The sequence below is a fragment of the Cavia porcellus genome, unplaced genomic scaffold (genome assembly GCF_034190915.1).
Source record: "Cavia porcellus strain 051 isolate PalLab524CR breed Dunkin Hartley unplaced genomic scaffold, mCavPor4.1 scaffold_23, whole genome shotgun sequence".
NCBI lineage: Eukaryota > Metazoa > Chordata > Mammalia > Rodentia > Caviidae > Cavia > Cavia porcellus.
In genome coordinates this window covers 25,838,871-25,855,491 of record NW_026947506.1, presented here as the reverse complement: position 1 = coordinate 25,855,491, position 16,621 = coordinate 25,838,871, and the positions used below count along the sequence as shown (strand labels likewise).

At 37.2% G+C, this 16,621-nt stretch overlaps 1 protein-coding gene across 3 annotated transcripts in view; it reads left to right on the top strand.

Moving 5' to 3' along the window:
- Positions 1–3,515: 3,515 nt before the first annotated feature.
- The window catches only part of Pou6f2 (POU class 6 homeobox 2), a 384,698-nt gene continuing 371,592 nt past the window's right edge, over positions 3,516–16,621 (top strand). For all 3 annotated transcript variants that reach the window (XM_023565208.2, XM_063233938.1, XM_063233937.1), the window contains exon 1: positions 3,516–3,822. In XM_023565208.2, coding sequence (XP_023420976.2) covers positions 3,657–3,822 — 166 coding nt within the window. In that variant the 5' untranslated portion in view covers positions 3,516–3,656. The remainder of the gene's footprint in view (positions 3,823–16,621) is intronic.

Genomic DNA, 16,621 nt, shown 5'->3' with positions numbered 1-16,621 from the left:
TCCCTGTCTTGAGTTCTTGGGTCTGATGTCTTCTGTAAGGGTCCTGTGTTGGCACATACCATGCCCTATTCTTGTACCTTCAACATTGTTCCGAATCGGACCAGTTCCTTTCTTTTACCAAGGTCATAAACAAATCGCAGAGAAGTCTAAATTCTTTCTACTGTAGTAATAACAATTGCAGATGTTTAAAGTCAGACATATTCACCAGCTCTATTTTATTTTTCACCTGCACTAGCTATGTCTGTTCCCTCTTGCTGCTGCAGAGACCCTTGTACACATTTAAGTTGCAGCTCTTACATTTCTGCAAGCAGTTATGAAGGTGCAGCTTGGAAAACCCTCTCTTCGCTCCAGCAGAAAGGATTTCACAGATTTCTATACCTCTTTGCAGGAGAGAAAAACTTCCAAGCCGAGCGCAACTTGAAAGAGGCACTCCCCCATCACTCTAAGACTGCAGTTGGTGTGACTGCTTGTGACACATTTTCCAGGAGACCCTCCCACCTCCCCGAGGCTGCAGCTGTGATTAAAAGCTGTCTACTCTCTGCCTAACTGAGGGTTTGCTATTTAGCCATGTCATACACACACACACACACACACACACACACACACACACACACACATGTATATATCACAACTGCATTTTGAAAAAATGTAAAAGTGATTTGTAAGATAAAAATAAGATCAACACTTGAATAACAAAGGCCGAATTTTCTGTGCTTAACTTCCTGAGAGATGCTAGTTGGGAATCTAGCCATGTATGAGGTACATAAAAGTAATTTAAGGACAAAGAGCTAATGGTCGGTGAATATATACCATCTGCCAGTACATGCTCTGCACACATCAGCCAGACAGAGCATCTTAAAGATTTAAGTGCACTTGAACTTAGCAGCTGCCTCTTAGTGCTTTGGTGTGATTCGGGATTCAGTTTTGGCCCTTTGCAAATAAACAAGACAACATTCCTTTTTAAGTCCACCAGACATTCACTGATACATGAATAGTCACGTTTGGCATGTCTTAAGAATGCTTTTCTCCTCGAAATGTGCCATTAACATTACCTTTAAAAATGCTCAAATGAGCTGGGCAGACTCAGAGATTGCAAGCTGCAAAAGAATAAGTCACATAGCCTCCTTTACGTTAGAGAGACTGAGTACTCAGCCTTTTATAAAGAGAGTGTTCCAGAATTTAAACCTGGCCTCTTTGCACCACATGACAGGCAAACTTACACATGCCATGAGATAAAGCAGTGTTTTTCCTTTCCCTGCCATACCTCGCCCATTCACTGAACCAGAAGAATTCAAACATGCCATCTCTCTTAAATATATAAAAAAAAATCTGGGGACATTTTGAAAATTGTGTGTTTCCTTTCCCCTCTGCCTACCTCTCCTTGTCCTCCCAAGTTCCCAGCAGCCAAACCCAGGGAATGAGATGCTAATCTATCACCAGCAAATTTAGGCTGACAATACCGTGAATCGACCACATTGATGACATTGATTCTATTTCAAATATTTACAATATAGTGCGACAAGCCTAATCTATTTTCTAAAGAGTTCAAGGTAGGTATCACCATTTCAGAGGGCAAAAACAATGGAGAAATGTTTGTGGTTGCTATCTGCAATAATCTGATGCTGACAGAGAGTAGTATTTTATTTAGTAATTAACAGTGTAAAGGGGAGAGAAGCTGTCATGTCGGTTCTTAAGCTGGGGAATGTGATGAAAGATGATATCTGCGATCTCATCCTTTCCACTTGTTTAGGATTGTCAGGATGAGAAATGTCAGCATTATGAAAGCTAGACTCTGCTCTTGATATGATAAAACCCTTCAAAAGCCCGTCTTTCTCTCTCCCTCGTCCCCCTCCTTTCTTGCTCTCTCTCTGCACTTGCTTTTTTATTTATCCTGTTTTGTTAGATGGCAGAAATATAATTCTTTTCTTTCTTCCTATTATAAGCCACCATTTTTGTTTTATTATATGTTTCACAACCCCTAATGCCCCTCTGAAAATTACCTTGTTAAATGACAGTGTTTCAAAGCCATGAATCCTTTCCACCATTCCCTCAGAGGTTTGAAACAGTCAACAGACTGTAAAGAATAAATAATAAAAAAGTATTGATTATTTTGATGACTGTGAGATTCAATTAAGTATTAATTTTGCCCTCCAGTGGACCTATCAAGGTATTCAAAAGGGAGGATTTGGCTCAGCTAAATGCGTGCTGAGTGCTTCAGCCTTAAATAGGGAGAAAATGTGTTTACCTACAGTATTTGAAGAAGAAGTGCATTGATGCACAGAGTCCAATATTTAAGTGTGGTGCAAATTAAGCCCTGGTGACAGTGACATTGTTTTCAGTGGTATGAGTATTGACTAAAGAAGTGCATTTGATGACAGCTTAAACTATTTGTATTGATTAACATTTTCATAGATTATCATGTGTCATATCAAATTCACTTTTCAGGCATGAATACATTAAAAAAAAAAAAAAAAAAACAACCACAGGCAAACAGCAACCAATGTAACAGCAGGACGCAGGAGAACGCGCCCCACCTGCTCCAGGGCTGGTCACCTGTTTCCTGCTCAGGAACCATTTAGGCATGAACTTGGCAATAAATAGCTCCCAGATTATGAAAAAAAGGGGCACTTCTTGCTTTTCCTTTCCTTCTGCATGTGATATTTATGCCAAAGCAACATTATGCGTCTTAGTTCGCAAATGGAAAAAGGCTACACTTGGAAAATATTTCTGATCCTAACATGCCCTCCTAAATAAACTGAAGATAAAGCAGATCTAGATTACTGGGGGCAAAAGTTTGCCTTTTTTTTGGAGGCGATTTTTGGTTTCTTTTTCTTTAACGCTCTGGGCGTATGATGCTCTAGGTATCTGAATTATTGAACGCAGTTTGTAAGTATTTTTCCAATTCTTTTAAAAAATTTGAAAAAAAATATTTTTTGGTACATTTTGTTGTGTATTGTTTTGCTTTAAAATGTTCATTTGATTTGGGATCAGCTTCAGTTCCCAAACTGGAACAAGGGAAGTCAACTTCTAAGGGTGCGTATAGAATTTACATAAGATATATCTTTTATTCCATTGAAAGCATTTCGAGGACTCTTTTCTTCCTATCTCTTTGCTCTGCTCTTGGGATAGAGTTTAATTGCTTCTCCCGCAGGGAGAAGGCTTCTTAAAATAGCCCGTGGTTCCTCCATAGGGTGCTCCTTCTAAAAAGGTATGTTGCTGAGGTACAAACCCAGCACTTTTTCTTTCCTTAGTGCATTAAAGACAGAACAAGGTGTAAAAACATTCGCACAAAAGCACATCCCACAATTAAAGCTGTGTTGCTTAGGTTGCTTTCAAAGAAGTTTTTTTTTTTTCCCCCCTTTTTCTTTTCCTTTTTTTCCCCTCTCCCTCTGATGCCTCCTGAATCTCTCACATGCTAGTTGAGCTTTAATAGGGTGGGGAGTAATGGAGAACTCATCGGATCTGTAATAGCTCTTCACTTGACTGCAGCCAGCAGTAACAGCAGGAGCAGCCAGAGATAAGAGAGAGAGGAGAGAGGGAGAGTGTGTGTGTGCGTGGAAGAGAGAGAGAGAAGAGAGAGGAGAGGGAGAGGACACGCACTCTAAAGCAGCTACTTTTTTTTCCTCCCCTTCTCTTTCCCCCCATCCCAGGATCCAATGATAGCTGGACAAGTCAGTAAGCCCTCGCTGTCAGCGCGGAGTGAAATGAATGCGGAGTTGAGAGGTGAAGACAAGGCTGATACTTCAGACAGCGAGCTGAATGAGTCCCTGCTTGCGCCTGTGGAATCAAATGACAACGAGGACACTCCCAGCAAGCTCTTCGGTAAGTCTGTCTAGGTATTTCATTTCAATCCTACCATGTTGTCCGGAAGAGCAATCCAACCCCTCACCCCCTCCCCCTTCTCCTCGGTGGTTCATTCAATTTTCTTGTAAGTACTAAAGAGGAGTTTCGCATCTTGGAGGTGCAAAGCCACCAAAGCCGAGCCCAGCTGGCTGGGGAGGTCGTCCTCCAAACTTTCACCAACAAGGAACTTATTCGCTGCCCATTTTGATTTGTTTCCCCAGGCTGGAAATTATTTAGGGGGGGAAAAGAGAGAGAGAGAAAAGAAAATGGTAATAATAATTAGGAAATCAGTTGCATTGTGAGAACTGGTTAACAATTATTGAATAAATATCGACTCGGTTTCGGGTTGCTTCGCAGTCTTTTGTTAAGGGGAAAGAGAGTAAAGAGTTATTATGTGTAGTCAAAAGACTAGGAGGAAGATTGAAAAATATCAATACAAGTCGTGCTATGCCAGGTAAACAAAGGTGGCTACAGGAATTACTCAAAGAAATAACATTTAGTCATCACAATCAGGATGGATGTTTTTTTTAAAAGGATGCTTAGCAAAGAAAATAGGTGCTTGGCATCTCTCCTCCACCCCTCTCCTCTTTAACATTATGCTGATAGCCTCCTACTGAACAACTAGGAGAAGCAGCCCGGGACCTTTCAGGAATCTTTGTTTCATAAACAAAACAAGAACAAGCAGACTGCCACTCCAGCCAAGACATCTGTCATTCAAACAGATGACACTCTGTAAGTCAACTCAAGCAACTGTGATCTCTAATCAGAAAGGGGAGCAGGTTGTTGAGGCTGGAGCCTGAGTGATAGATGTTGATAGATGTCTCTGCTGGAGAAGCACTTTATGGTTCAGAGTGACATTAGGTTTTCCGAACAATTGTCCAGGAAACAATTGCTTTTAATTATTTTCACCTGTGTCTGTGTATGTGCGTGCGCACATGTCTGTGTGTGTACTAAGCTGATGTAATATATCATGCAGAGTGAGAATTGCTTGCTCTCAGGTTAAAAGACAGTCAGATGTCTGGACTTCAAAGAAAAGTCAACATAATCGCAGAGACTACCTTGTTAAGAAAGTCATTAATTTAGTTAAAGAAAAAGCCTTTAATTTTTTTAGCTTATAGAAAGAAACTGCCTCGACAGTTGGATGACTCTCGGCCACTTTCAATAGAAGAGAGGTTTTCTAATTTTCAGTGCTCCCTAAGTTAAATATCAGAGAGCTGTCACAGGAACACTTTGCTTTGTAAATTTCTATGGGTCAAATACTGATTTGTACTTAAGAATATAGTGCCTAAAATATTACTTTTTCTTTGAAAGGATATTACCTATGATATGAATTTTCCAAACACAGGCATTAAGGTTTTAGCATCTTTACTCTAAAGAAGTATTTTGTTGTTGTCTTAAGTTTTTATCAACATGGGAAGAGTTAGGTCCTAAATCACCCATTTCATTTTAGGAGACCAGGGAGGGAAGTCAGATAAAATTATAAATTGCAGGGAGGCAAAAGCCGCACTCAAGCCCCTCTGATGTAGAGGATACCACGTAAGCACTTTGACTTTTAAAAAGTAATCAATTGTGAGTGCAGCATGGCTCGCAGACACTGAATTATTTGTTCGTAAACTTTGCATGTATTTTTCAAAAAAAGCATATACATTTTGTAGACTGGGGTTTATAGCTCCAACTTATTTTCTTTCAGGTAAACCAGCAGAGAAATGATTAATTTGGCTTCTTAATATTTATTTAGATTGTTCAAAATTGAAAATAGTTGTAGATTTCGTATTCTACTTCTTACTGATTTGCATGGTTAGAGAAATAAACTTCCAAAAAATCTAGCAGTATCAGAGAAATCTGAATTAAAAGTTTGCTGAAATATGTTTTAAGAGTCTCTTTATGAGATGCCATAATCATAATGTGAGTTAAAATCATAGTGAGATTTGACATGCACCTTCATCTTGAGGTTCTTCCTATATTTTAGATTCTTTTTGTATTCCCTTGTCATTGGTTTCTAGATTACTTTTGAACCTTTCCTCATTTTCATTTAGGTAAAGAAGAAATCCCTATATTAACAAACTTGTAAATTGAAAAAAATTGAAGACAACAAGAGACAGAGATAGTAGCCAGCCCCTAGAGATGAGAGGACCCTAATGGTTTTGTAAAATTTTTCTAGCAATTAGGTCTATGATATTCCCACTTTTGAATATTCACAATGTTTGGCCTTGGGAATTTTAGTTTACATAGTGTCTAAAAGTTTCTAGATTAGTTCTGTCACAGAATTTTTAACAACTTTGGTGACACACTTTAAGGGACCATACTTTTTTGATATGCATTTATTCAAGTCTTTATTTTTTTGTTCTTAGGTATAATTCTGATTGTGTTCTGTACTTGATAACAAGAAATTGTGTCCCTCTTGAATAATTGAAAACATTTACAATTTCCTCTGGACAGTGATTTCTCTAATACACTCTCTCAAACCATCATTTGTACAGCTTATGCACTGTGTTATTGCAGTGTGTTATGGTGTTTCTCTAATATAAGGTGCAGATTAAGGGAAATCATGTGCATCTTGATATGTTTAGTATCATGGAGAGACATTACCCAACAACAAGAAATGAGAAGAGCTCAGTCTTCCTATTGTACCTGAAATTTCAGTATAAATAGATTTCTTTGAAGCCCGTTCCCCCATCTGTGTCTTGCTCAAATTAGCAGTCCAGAGGACAAGCCTCTTTCTCTCACAGTATGGCACCTTCAGCCCAAAACTGCAGGAGAAAGGCTAATACTGATGCCCTCTATGGATAAACAAAGGAAATTCCAGGAACCATTGGGCTTTTTATGCCTCTCCTTAAATTGCACCTCTGCACTTAACAGCATCCAAAGGGAAACATACTGTGCAGAATGCTTCCGAGCTCTGAGCCGCTCAGAATACCAGAAGGAGAAACAAGAAGCCATATGCCAGCCTAAGTAGAAAGTTCAGAAAAGGACCCTTGTGTTTTATAAAGTAATTACATCAGAGGTAACGTTTTGCTTAACTTGAACAGCCATGGAAACTAAAGTACACTTAGGAGAGATGAATCCACATTTCATTGAGAAACATGTGGTGAAATCGTTCTCCCTGATATTATTAAGTGGTACATTATTTATTCTTGTAAAGCCTGGAATAGCTATCTCCATTTTCAGCTCATGACTGTATTATGCTAAGCTCTGAGCCACAGGAAGCAGTCTGTGGGGGAGGAGGCTTGCATGTGTGCCGGGGGTGGGGGTACGTTATCAGGAAACCTGGTGCTGTGTCTCATGGACCTCCACCTGCATGAACAAATGAGTGATGCCACCCAGGACCAGTTACTGAATATGTGACAAGTGATCTACATATTAGAAACCATCCTCAAAACTGGCCTTTGACAAATAATCTCCCAGGGAAGAGGTTGCTGTGTTTCTCTAGTGACATTTATAGCCCTCGTGTCAATGTGGCACTTCATTTTTAGTTACGCCCATCAAGAATTCAGTGTTCTACAGTCAGTCAAGTTGGATGCTAAAATTCAAATGGTAGCATCAACACTTGGCCAGGAAAATGCTGCAGAAAAGATAAAAAGTAATATCACTGGGAAAATATCTGTACTAAAGTTTTCCTATGCGCTCTTAGCTGAAGTACTGAGACTTCATAAAACATGCCCTAAATATTTTCCCCCAAATATATTTGAAAGATGATTTATTGTCAGTATTTCTCCTGGGAATTTTCTTTTTATTGTTTCAAGTTAAACTTTCATGATTGCTTTTCCTCAAGTTCCGACTAACTTGGATGACTGAGTTTTGGTGGCTCTCTTCTCCGCTGGGCTATCCAGAAGGTGAAGAGGGTGCCTAGCTCAGAACTTTGAGCATAATGCAAACATAGCACCATTTATAAACACTGTACATGAAATTAAAATGAAGAACCTTGGTTGGTTTTCCCTCATGTGTTTTCCTTGGTTAGGAGAAATTGCATGTAGCAATACTTATTACCTGTGACCTATTACAAAAGAGTTCAAAATTGGGTCAGTGATTCCTCCATGCAGAGAAATATACTGTCTGTTGTGTTTTTCTTTTCCTTTTGGCGATCTTTCTCACAGAAACATGCATTATAAGATTTTTATTTTTTCCAAATTGCCATCCAGTTTGACTTGATTAGAATTTATGGCAGTGGAGTCTTTTTCAATGACAAAAGGATAAAGGACTGAATTGTCTCTCACCCCTTGAGACAGTGATCTCTGCAGGTCAGTTTAGAGGTCAATGTGGAGGGTATTTTAGGGACTGCACTATGGGGTGATAGTACCTCTCCCGTGTGCATAAGTGGGGTCTTCATTTAAACATCTCTCTCAGGGTTTCAAAACCTTGGGTGTTTACAATATTCTGAGAAAATATGCTGGACCTTGTAATCAGCACATCAGTCTTAAGCTCAAGAGGGATTTGACTGGGAAATGATGAAGAAAATTCTCTAGAGAAATATGTTTATTGAAAACATGGACCATGCCTCTGTATTTTGTAAAGTTTCTATATTAATGTCAATTGAAAATTCATATTCTCTTCCACTGACGAAAATATGTTTTGCTAGGAAAATCTGAAGGCAGCATATTTAAAAACCAACTAGATAATTTGAGTAATGGATTCTATGCAAAAACAGTTATTGAAAATAAATGAGTAGAAACCTGTGTTTGTGTAGGTAAATGGGATGTATGATAAGGTATTTGTCAAAAACCAATTATGGTTTAATAGTCGAACAAGGCCTTTTTGCTTTCTGACTACTTGAGGGGGAAAAAATGCACGTTTAGATACTTTTTTTACATGTAAGAAAATCTAATGCACACAGGCACTTCTTTAAAATAAAATCAGTGAGAGGTTGTATTTAGACAAATCTAGTTTAGTAGGATTTTTATCCCTCCGGAAAACCATTGTAATGCTGCATTGATAAATAAATTTACTTTAAATAGCAAATTAATGTGTAAACTTTGAAATAAAAAAATAAATCTAGATAGAAAAGCACTGGTGTTCAAACTTCTCACCGTATTTGTTCATTGCGCTGTGCTCCTTTCTAAGTGGTACTTCAGCAGAGAACAGAATAGGATGGGTGACCGCAGGTTCCATGGGGACTTTCTTGGTGCCTTCCTTTCAGTCCTGTCCCCATACCTGGGGATGCTCAGGGCAGGCCTCTGTTGAAAGAAGCAAAGTTCAACATTATAGCATCTAAAAATACTAGTTGGTAATGCATTAACAATTTAAAATGGGAAAGTAGTTTTTCCTTGTATTTGGGTTTCTGTCATTCTCATATTTTGTGTTAAATGATTCTCAAGCATAGTCAGAAATAAGACAAGGGGTTGCAAATTAGATCAATCTGCATATCCTCACACCTCTAAATGTTCCCATTTTAGTATTCTGGATTTCTTGGGTGTTTCTGATTTACAGTTTACCTAGCATTATTGTGGTGCTTTTGTAGTTCACCCAGTCGGTTTATGTCATAATTAATACATAGAGCTGCATTCTAGATTCAAGTTCCCAAGACTCAGCCCTTAAGTAAAGTGTCTTCTTTCTTCAACCCCTGGTTTAATTATTGAGGTAACATTCTGCTTTTCAAGAATTGACCAAATAAAATTTCTTCCACTTCAGCAGTGAAATTTAAGTTGACTGTTTCAAGTGGGCCTTGTTTGTTATTATACAGTAAACAGATAATTTGTGAGGGAACTGGTACTTTCTTTGATGGACGACCTTGCTGGTTTATGTTTGGGAATTAATAATACATCAGACATTCACACATTAAAAAGAAAGTAGATGTGAAGAGGAAGGGGAGAAGGCTCCATTCTGCTACTGGGCTGAGCCTGATTATTCTTCCCCGGGAATGCAGAGGCAATCACACAGGCACATCGGCCCACAGAGGTGCCTGGCTCCACTTAACATAGTTCTTGATATTTTATGCTAAAGAAAAAGACAGCGAAGTGTTTATACCAAACCGGCACCCTGTCAGGGGGCAATCTGTATAAAGTTTCCTGCTGTCAGGTTAATAAATTTTTAAAAAATATCCAAAGGCAGAGGTAGCTATGGAAAACCCATGGTAACGGTAACCATTCCTCAGCACATGGATTTCTCTTTAATATCCAACTCTGGCTCTGGAATTTTCTCATCTGTTGTTTCTTAGGCTCTGTACTTTGCTGATGTTTTTGTTCAGTTTGCTTTTAAGGTCTGCCATTCCAGTCTTACTTCTTGAATGTTTATTCTTTGAAATTTTAAATATCTTTTCTTACAAACAAGTGAGCATAAAATTTGTTCTGAATTTTTATATGGTATTTCATAGTGGAACTTACAATATACCTTCTCATGCTTCGACTCTGAATGAAGGTCTAAATCTATCAGCACAGGGTTTTTCTTTAAGAATACTTTCAAGCAGTATTTACATTAAAAATTCCCTCAAAAATTCATTTGGACAATAGGGAGTATTTAATGGTCTGTTTATTAAGCATGTTGATCTTATTCTTCTAAAGGTAAACTCTGTATTCTGATTCTCAGAGGCTGATGTCATAAAAATATCAAACATGGGCGGACTTCTTTGGTGACATCTGTTACTGTGTTGTGATACGTAGGATCCTGACCTATCGGAGATGGACTGAAAGCCTTCATAGAGTGAATGTGGAGGTTAGAAAGAATAGCACAGTGGCTTTTGGTTTAAAAAATGTCATTCTCAGAGAAATGGAAATTAACTTTGTTTTGTAAGCATCCAAAGATAATTTTTAAAACCACTGCATGAAATGCATGTGGCTTCTGAAATCTTTTTCATGATAAACTGTTATTATTTTTAAATTTCAGTCTATTATATGAATATGTTTTACTTTAGAATTCAAAAGAAAACCCATGCTCAAACTTTATTGTTAAGTCTTTTTTAGAAGTGCTTTTAGGGTTTTATGTATAATAAAAAATAAAAGTTTTTAAAAGAATTAGCTACTGAGAACACTAGGAGCGTTAGCATATAAGTCACTTCCATTGGAAGATGATGCTGTATCATCACAACTGTTTAAAAATATGAGGAAAAAAAGATTAGATTATGCTAAGAGAAACCAAATGTCAGTATACATAAACTAAATGGTTTAAGAGGTTTTCTATACTGAAGATTATTTGAAATAAGATTCTATAACAAAACCTGCATTCATAAAGGTGGTTAAAACTCTTCATATAAAATAACAAAAATAAAACTTATTAGTTTAGCCTGAGAGTTAATGCAGAGGAATTTTATGACACTTATAATGTAGCAGTGAATCTACAAGAAGAAATATGTTTTTTCTGCCATATATTGTTTGGATTTTTCTTGGTGTTTTACCTTTTCCTATAAAATAATTGTATTTCTGGACTGACAAGCCTTCCAAACATCTTGTATTACTTTACTTTTATTTTATTATGAGGGAGAAAATCTAATTGGAACAAGTTTGTAAAACACAAGAAATCCATATTTAAAGGCCAATATCAGTACAGAGTTTTAAAATAACAATAGCCATTTTTTCATTTTCTTGGTACTTTTATGCTTTATTTTTATTTCCCTATATTTTCTTTCTCAGGCTTTATGAATACATAGTGAATAAATATATTTCTATCTGCATAAAATATTTGTGTGCATCTACTATGCTTTTCTTTTTATTTTCTTCTGTATTCATATGATGCTTCCAGTTGTCTTATTAAATTTGTAGTATGTATTTTTTCATCATAAAATTAATAAAAGCTAATTTAAATAGTAAGCTTTTTCTTAGCCCATGCTATCCCTATATCATTTAAATGTACTTATCCTGTGTTGTTGGATATTTGAAAAACTAGTTTCCAGATAAACAGCAAAATTAACAGTTTACCAACAAAGGACAACTAATTATATATTAAAGTATTTCTTCAGGCGTGCTTGCACTAGAATCCAAGTTCAGTGTCTTCTTTGATGCTGCTGTTCACTAAGCAAAAGAGACAACAGGATTCCTCAGAATTCATATGTTTTAATTCAGTAACGCAATTGGGGAGTTTCTGCACAGTTTGACTTACAGAGAATACATGCAATTTTAGAACATACAAAAATTGCTCAGCTAGGAAAGCCTGTTGAGATCTAAATCTGGAATTCTAAATATTTATCTGTTTATGGGGTATACATACATGACAGTATGAACATTGATTCCTTTGGTTTTTAAAGTAAAAAGTGTATTAAATAGTAAGCACAGTTGCACATTTTTAAAAGAATTCTATGTGCATAAATAGATATTTACATGTACATATGTCAAGGTAGGGTGGATGGGTGTTACATTACAAAGCAATCACATTTTAAACCACTTACTACTAAAATAGGTTTGGTATAATTAATCTCTTTTGTGGTTATCGATGGCCACATATGTGGTGATTTGTCTTTTGATACTGAAATGGCAAGGTTTATTTTTATAAATTAATGTTTTGGGGTTACTCATTGCAGGCAAGAATCACTGCTGTCAGAACAGAAACAGGCTAAGGGATTAATTTGATTTAAAAACGCAGACGTTTGAAGCTGTTTAAAAAGCATGACAAATTATTATTTTGCAGAGTGATTTTTCTTTTGCCAAAATCAACCAAAGGTAGAAGAGAATAAAAAATCAAATGAAAAACATATTTTCTAGTATTGAAATATATATAGATGTGAAAGAGGTGGGGAGTGGACTGTACTTTAAGTCAAAACTGGCATTTTTTTTCTTCGTTGTATCTTATTCCTTTACCAAAATATCACAAAATAGAAATGGGTCTAAAGGAAACGTACAATTTGCAAAAAAGAAGCATGAGAAAAATATTGGTAAACCTAACATTTTTATTATTTTTATTTATTGTTTTTTGGGGGTATTTTGGGTTGAACCCAGGGCCTTAAACATGGTAGGAAAGTGCTCTACTACTGAGCTATATCTTTTTTGTTTTAGTTTATTTTGAGACAGAGTCCTGCTAAGTTGCACAAGCTGTCCTCAAACTTTTGATCCTCCTGCCTCAACCTCTCAAGAGGAGGGGAAACTAACATGTTTATAGATCTGTTTAACTAAATCCATATATTGCATTGTTACTTAGGAATGGAACAGGATCATCTCTTTATCTGAGAAAACTTTCATAAACTTCTGGGAGAAAAGGCAGATCACTGTGCTGATTGGCTCACCTGATTCTGATTTCCATGATAAGGCAGGTTTTAATTTGGAACCTAGCCTAAGACATTACACAAAATCTCAGGTAGACTGATCTGTTTCTTTGTTTCCCTTATTATATTTAGTATCCATAATGATTTCCTAATGAGCCAGTTCGTATCCATTGGCAATTGGAAAAGTGCTAAAATTATGTATCAAGCTTTAAAGGCATTAATGTTTACACTGCCTGCTTTTTTTTTTTTTTTTTTTTTTTTTTTTGTCTTTTTCGTTTTTATCGGTACCGGGGATTGAACTCACGACTGCCTGCTTGCAAGGCAGGCGCTTATGCCGCTGAGCTAAATCCCCAGCCCCACACTGCCTGCTTTTTAACAACGATGGTCAGACTAGAGATTGCCGATGGTATTGAGATAGGTGTGTTAGCTGAGAATGGCAGCTATGTGTCTTGTCCTCTGTAGGGTATCAATATGTTTTTATAATGATACAGTAACCTGAACCCTGTAACGGTTTATGGTCCTTTTGAGAGTTCTTATGGATTCTTAGAGTGAGGGAGGTCTGAGAAAAGATCTTGAAAGCTTTCACAAAATCTGGCTGGGTGACAGAAATCTACCATGACTGTTGATTTAGCTGCTAGGGAATCCTATTGACTGGGAACATCATTAAACTTTTAAGTTAAAACTAAAACCACAGAACAAATGGTAGATACAGAGGGTAAGAGGTACCTAAAGTGAGGACAGAAATTAACAAGTGCTGAGACTTTTTAGGGAAGAAGCAAAAGGCAGAAAGCAGGTTGTGGATCTCCAGCTGCTACTTAGAGACGGGATTTTGTTTATATAGTGTACTGAGTACTGCAACATGCATTGGAAGTCTGTATTCGTTTCCTTCATGGAATCTGTCAGAATTGATTGTTGTTCTTTCATTTTGCCTGGCTATTTTTAGTCAATGATAAATAAAGAACTTGAATTGTGAATCTGGCACCAGTGAGATATGAAACTAGAAATAGCAGAAAATAGCCATGATAAGTAACTTCACATCAGTGTATGCACAGCAATCTTAGTCCCTTTAACATTTGTAATACTGCTAATTTCTACGGGCTTTTTAAAATACACTTCCACATGAGCTCTCAAAACCCATAAAAGTGTGGCATGTAAAGTAAATTGTTTGTCACTTGCCGACGACCTGTCATATTTATTGTCAGGAGAAATGGACATTAGTTGGAAAAGCAGTTGTTAAAGGCCAAACAATTTTTAAAGATGGCAAAGATGCGCGAGGGTTTTCCTTTTTCTAACAATGAGCCACCCCTTCAGACATCAAAAGACAAGATAATAAGACACTTCAAGCACAATTCAAGATTATATTCAACATCTAAAGGCTCATCTCTTGTCAGTTTGCATTTACTCTCCCAGGGATGTAACGCTTCTATCATCTTCCTGTCAAGAGGAGTCTGGCAGAAGAAGCAAGAGCTCTTATTTCACACACTTAGGGTTTTTTATCAAATAGCCCACACTCGCTCGGATTCAGCCAAAATGGGGGGATAATTTGAAGAAGGTCATGCACAAGTACAAAAATCCCCTATTGATTTGTGTGATTAGAAGGCATTAAAATTGCACGTTTATGTTAGTTGCTGAGATGTTTCATCAGTTTATTTGGTAATACTTTTTCAGCCTAGAAAAAAAAAAAGGTGACTTAAGATTTTAAAGTACGTGACTGAAAGCTGAAATGGTTTGTTTTAACGTGGCCACGTTTGAACACTTAACAAGTAGACGTAAAAATAATTTAATGCTTTTAGCTTAACACGCTGTAATTAGCTTATATACTGAAACACCTCGTGCCGTGTAAGGCACACGAGCACAGCAATGCTATCAGATGAAATAAATATATACTAAATACTTTAAAATTGATTTCATATATTTAATATATAGATGGGAGATGATGACATTTCCAATATAAATTTAATTATGGGGCTACTTTACAATGGTTATCAAGTTTTTTAACATTTTGCACTCTTTGAAATTACAGCATCATTATCTTTGTCATTTATGCCATCCTTAATATAAATACCCTTTTCCATAGAGGCTGCTAAAGAATAAGGTAGAGTTTTTATTATTGTCATTCTCTGTCAAAACTCATCACATTTCCTTGTTTGCGGTCTGATAGTCACAAAGCAACACAAAGGAACATTTTTCCTTTTGGTGGGTGCCTGGTTATAGAACTTAGAATCGGCTTTTCTTCTCAAAATAAAACAACTGATGGAAATAAAACCACGATATCCTGGGATGGTGTCTATATTGAATCTTGGAAATTACTTTTCCTACAAATTTTCATCTACTCTCGGTATCTCACTTTTTATATTTCTCCTCTTTGCTATAAAGTGCTTTTGTAACTGCCTTTCTCACTTTTGTGACAGTTTCTCCCATCAAAACAAAGGAGGCAGATAAATGTATAGCATAGTTACAGTGTGTAATAGAAGCAAAAACCCATAATTTGCCCAACTTATTGTATGGTTCTGTTCTGTACTCTGCGGTTTATGCATTGAGCATTCAACAGTGAATTCATCCACTTAACAAATACTTGCTGAGAGCCTTCTCTGTGGTGGGTGCTGGATTGTGCTCTGGGGACTCCTTGGAGAATGTGCCAGATAGTATGAATCACCTCGTGTATCCGCCAAGTGCTTACTATGCAGAAATCCACACAACATGGTCAATCTGCCCTCAGAAAGCTTTCAGTCTGCATTACTAACTAACATTTTTTTTCCACCAGTACGGGGGATCGAACCCAGGTCATGCATTTTAAGAGTTGGTCTTTGGTCAGATGCTTGAATATTTTAGAAAAAAAGGTATTGTGGGAAAGAAGTGGGCAAATAGTGGGAAAGAAGAAAAAATTATGAAGCGATATTATCCCCCAAAACAGTAGGAAAGAAGAAAGGATTGTTAAGTGATTTGTGACCAGTTATATTCACAGTATTTTCACCATAGGGTTTGATGTGTATCTTGTGTCTTCTTAGAACTGAAGAATAAACTATAATTATCTTTCCCTCCTATCTCTGTAACCTCCACTCTCCTCCCCGAATGCATGCTTATTTATCTCATGATAGAATGCTGTGCTTGGAGTCTGAGGGGCTTTGAGCCTGGATCTGCTACTTATTAGCTGTGAGGCATAGTGCACCCTATGTGTCTGCCTCGGCTTCCCCATCTCTAGACATAAGAAGTATTGGTGGTACTTGCTGCACATAGATGTCTTGAGGTTGAAAACAAGTGATGAATATACAGCCCTACAGAATATCTGGAATCTAAGCAGCACTCAACCACTACCACCCTTTCTTAAGAGTTGACATGAATTTGCTGTGTTTAGGAAGAAGTAAGGTTTTTAGCAGCGGATACCAGGAAACCAACATTCTGAAGCCTTTGGAGTTGGCCATGGCACTCCATAAAAAAGCATTAGTCCTTGGGTCTCTTAGTCAGCAAATGATCCGAGAATCTTTCTCTCCTGATGACACTATTCTTCCTTTTCTTATGACATTAATCACTGCTTTCTCCCAACACCTGTGCAGGAAAGGAGTCAGACCCATAAATGGATTTCAGCAGATTCTAGAGAGGACAGTAATTCACCATCTTCATCCTGGAGAGCCTGTGGGTGAAAGTGTGAGAGTGGGA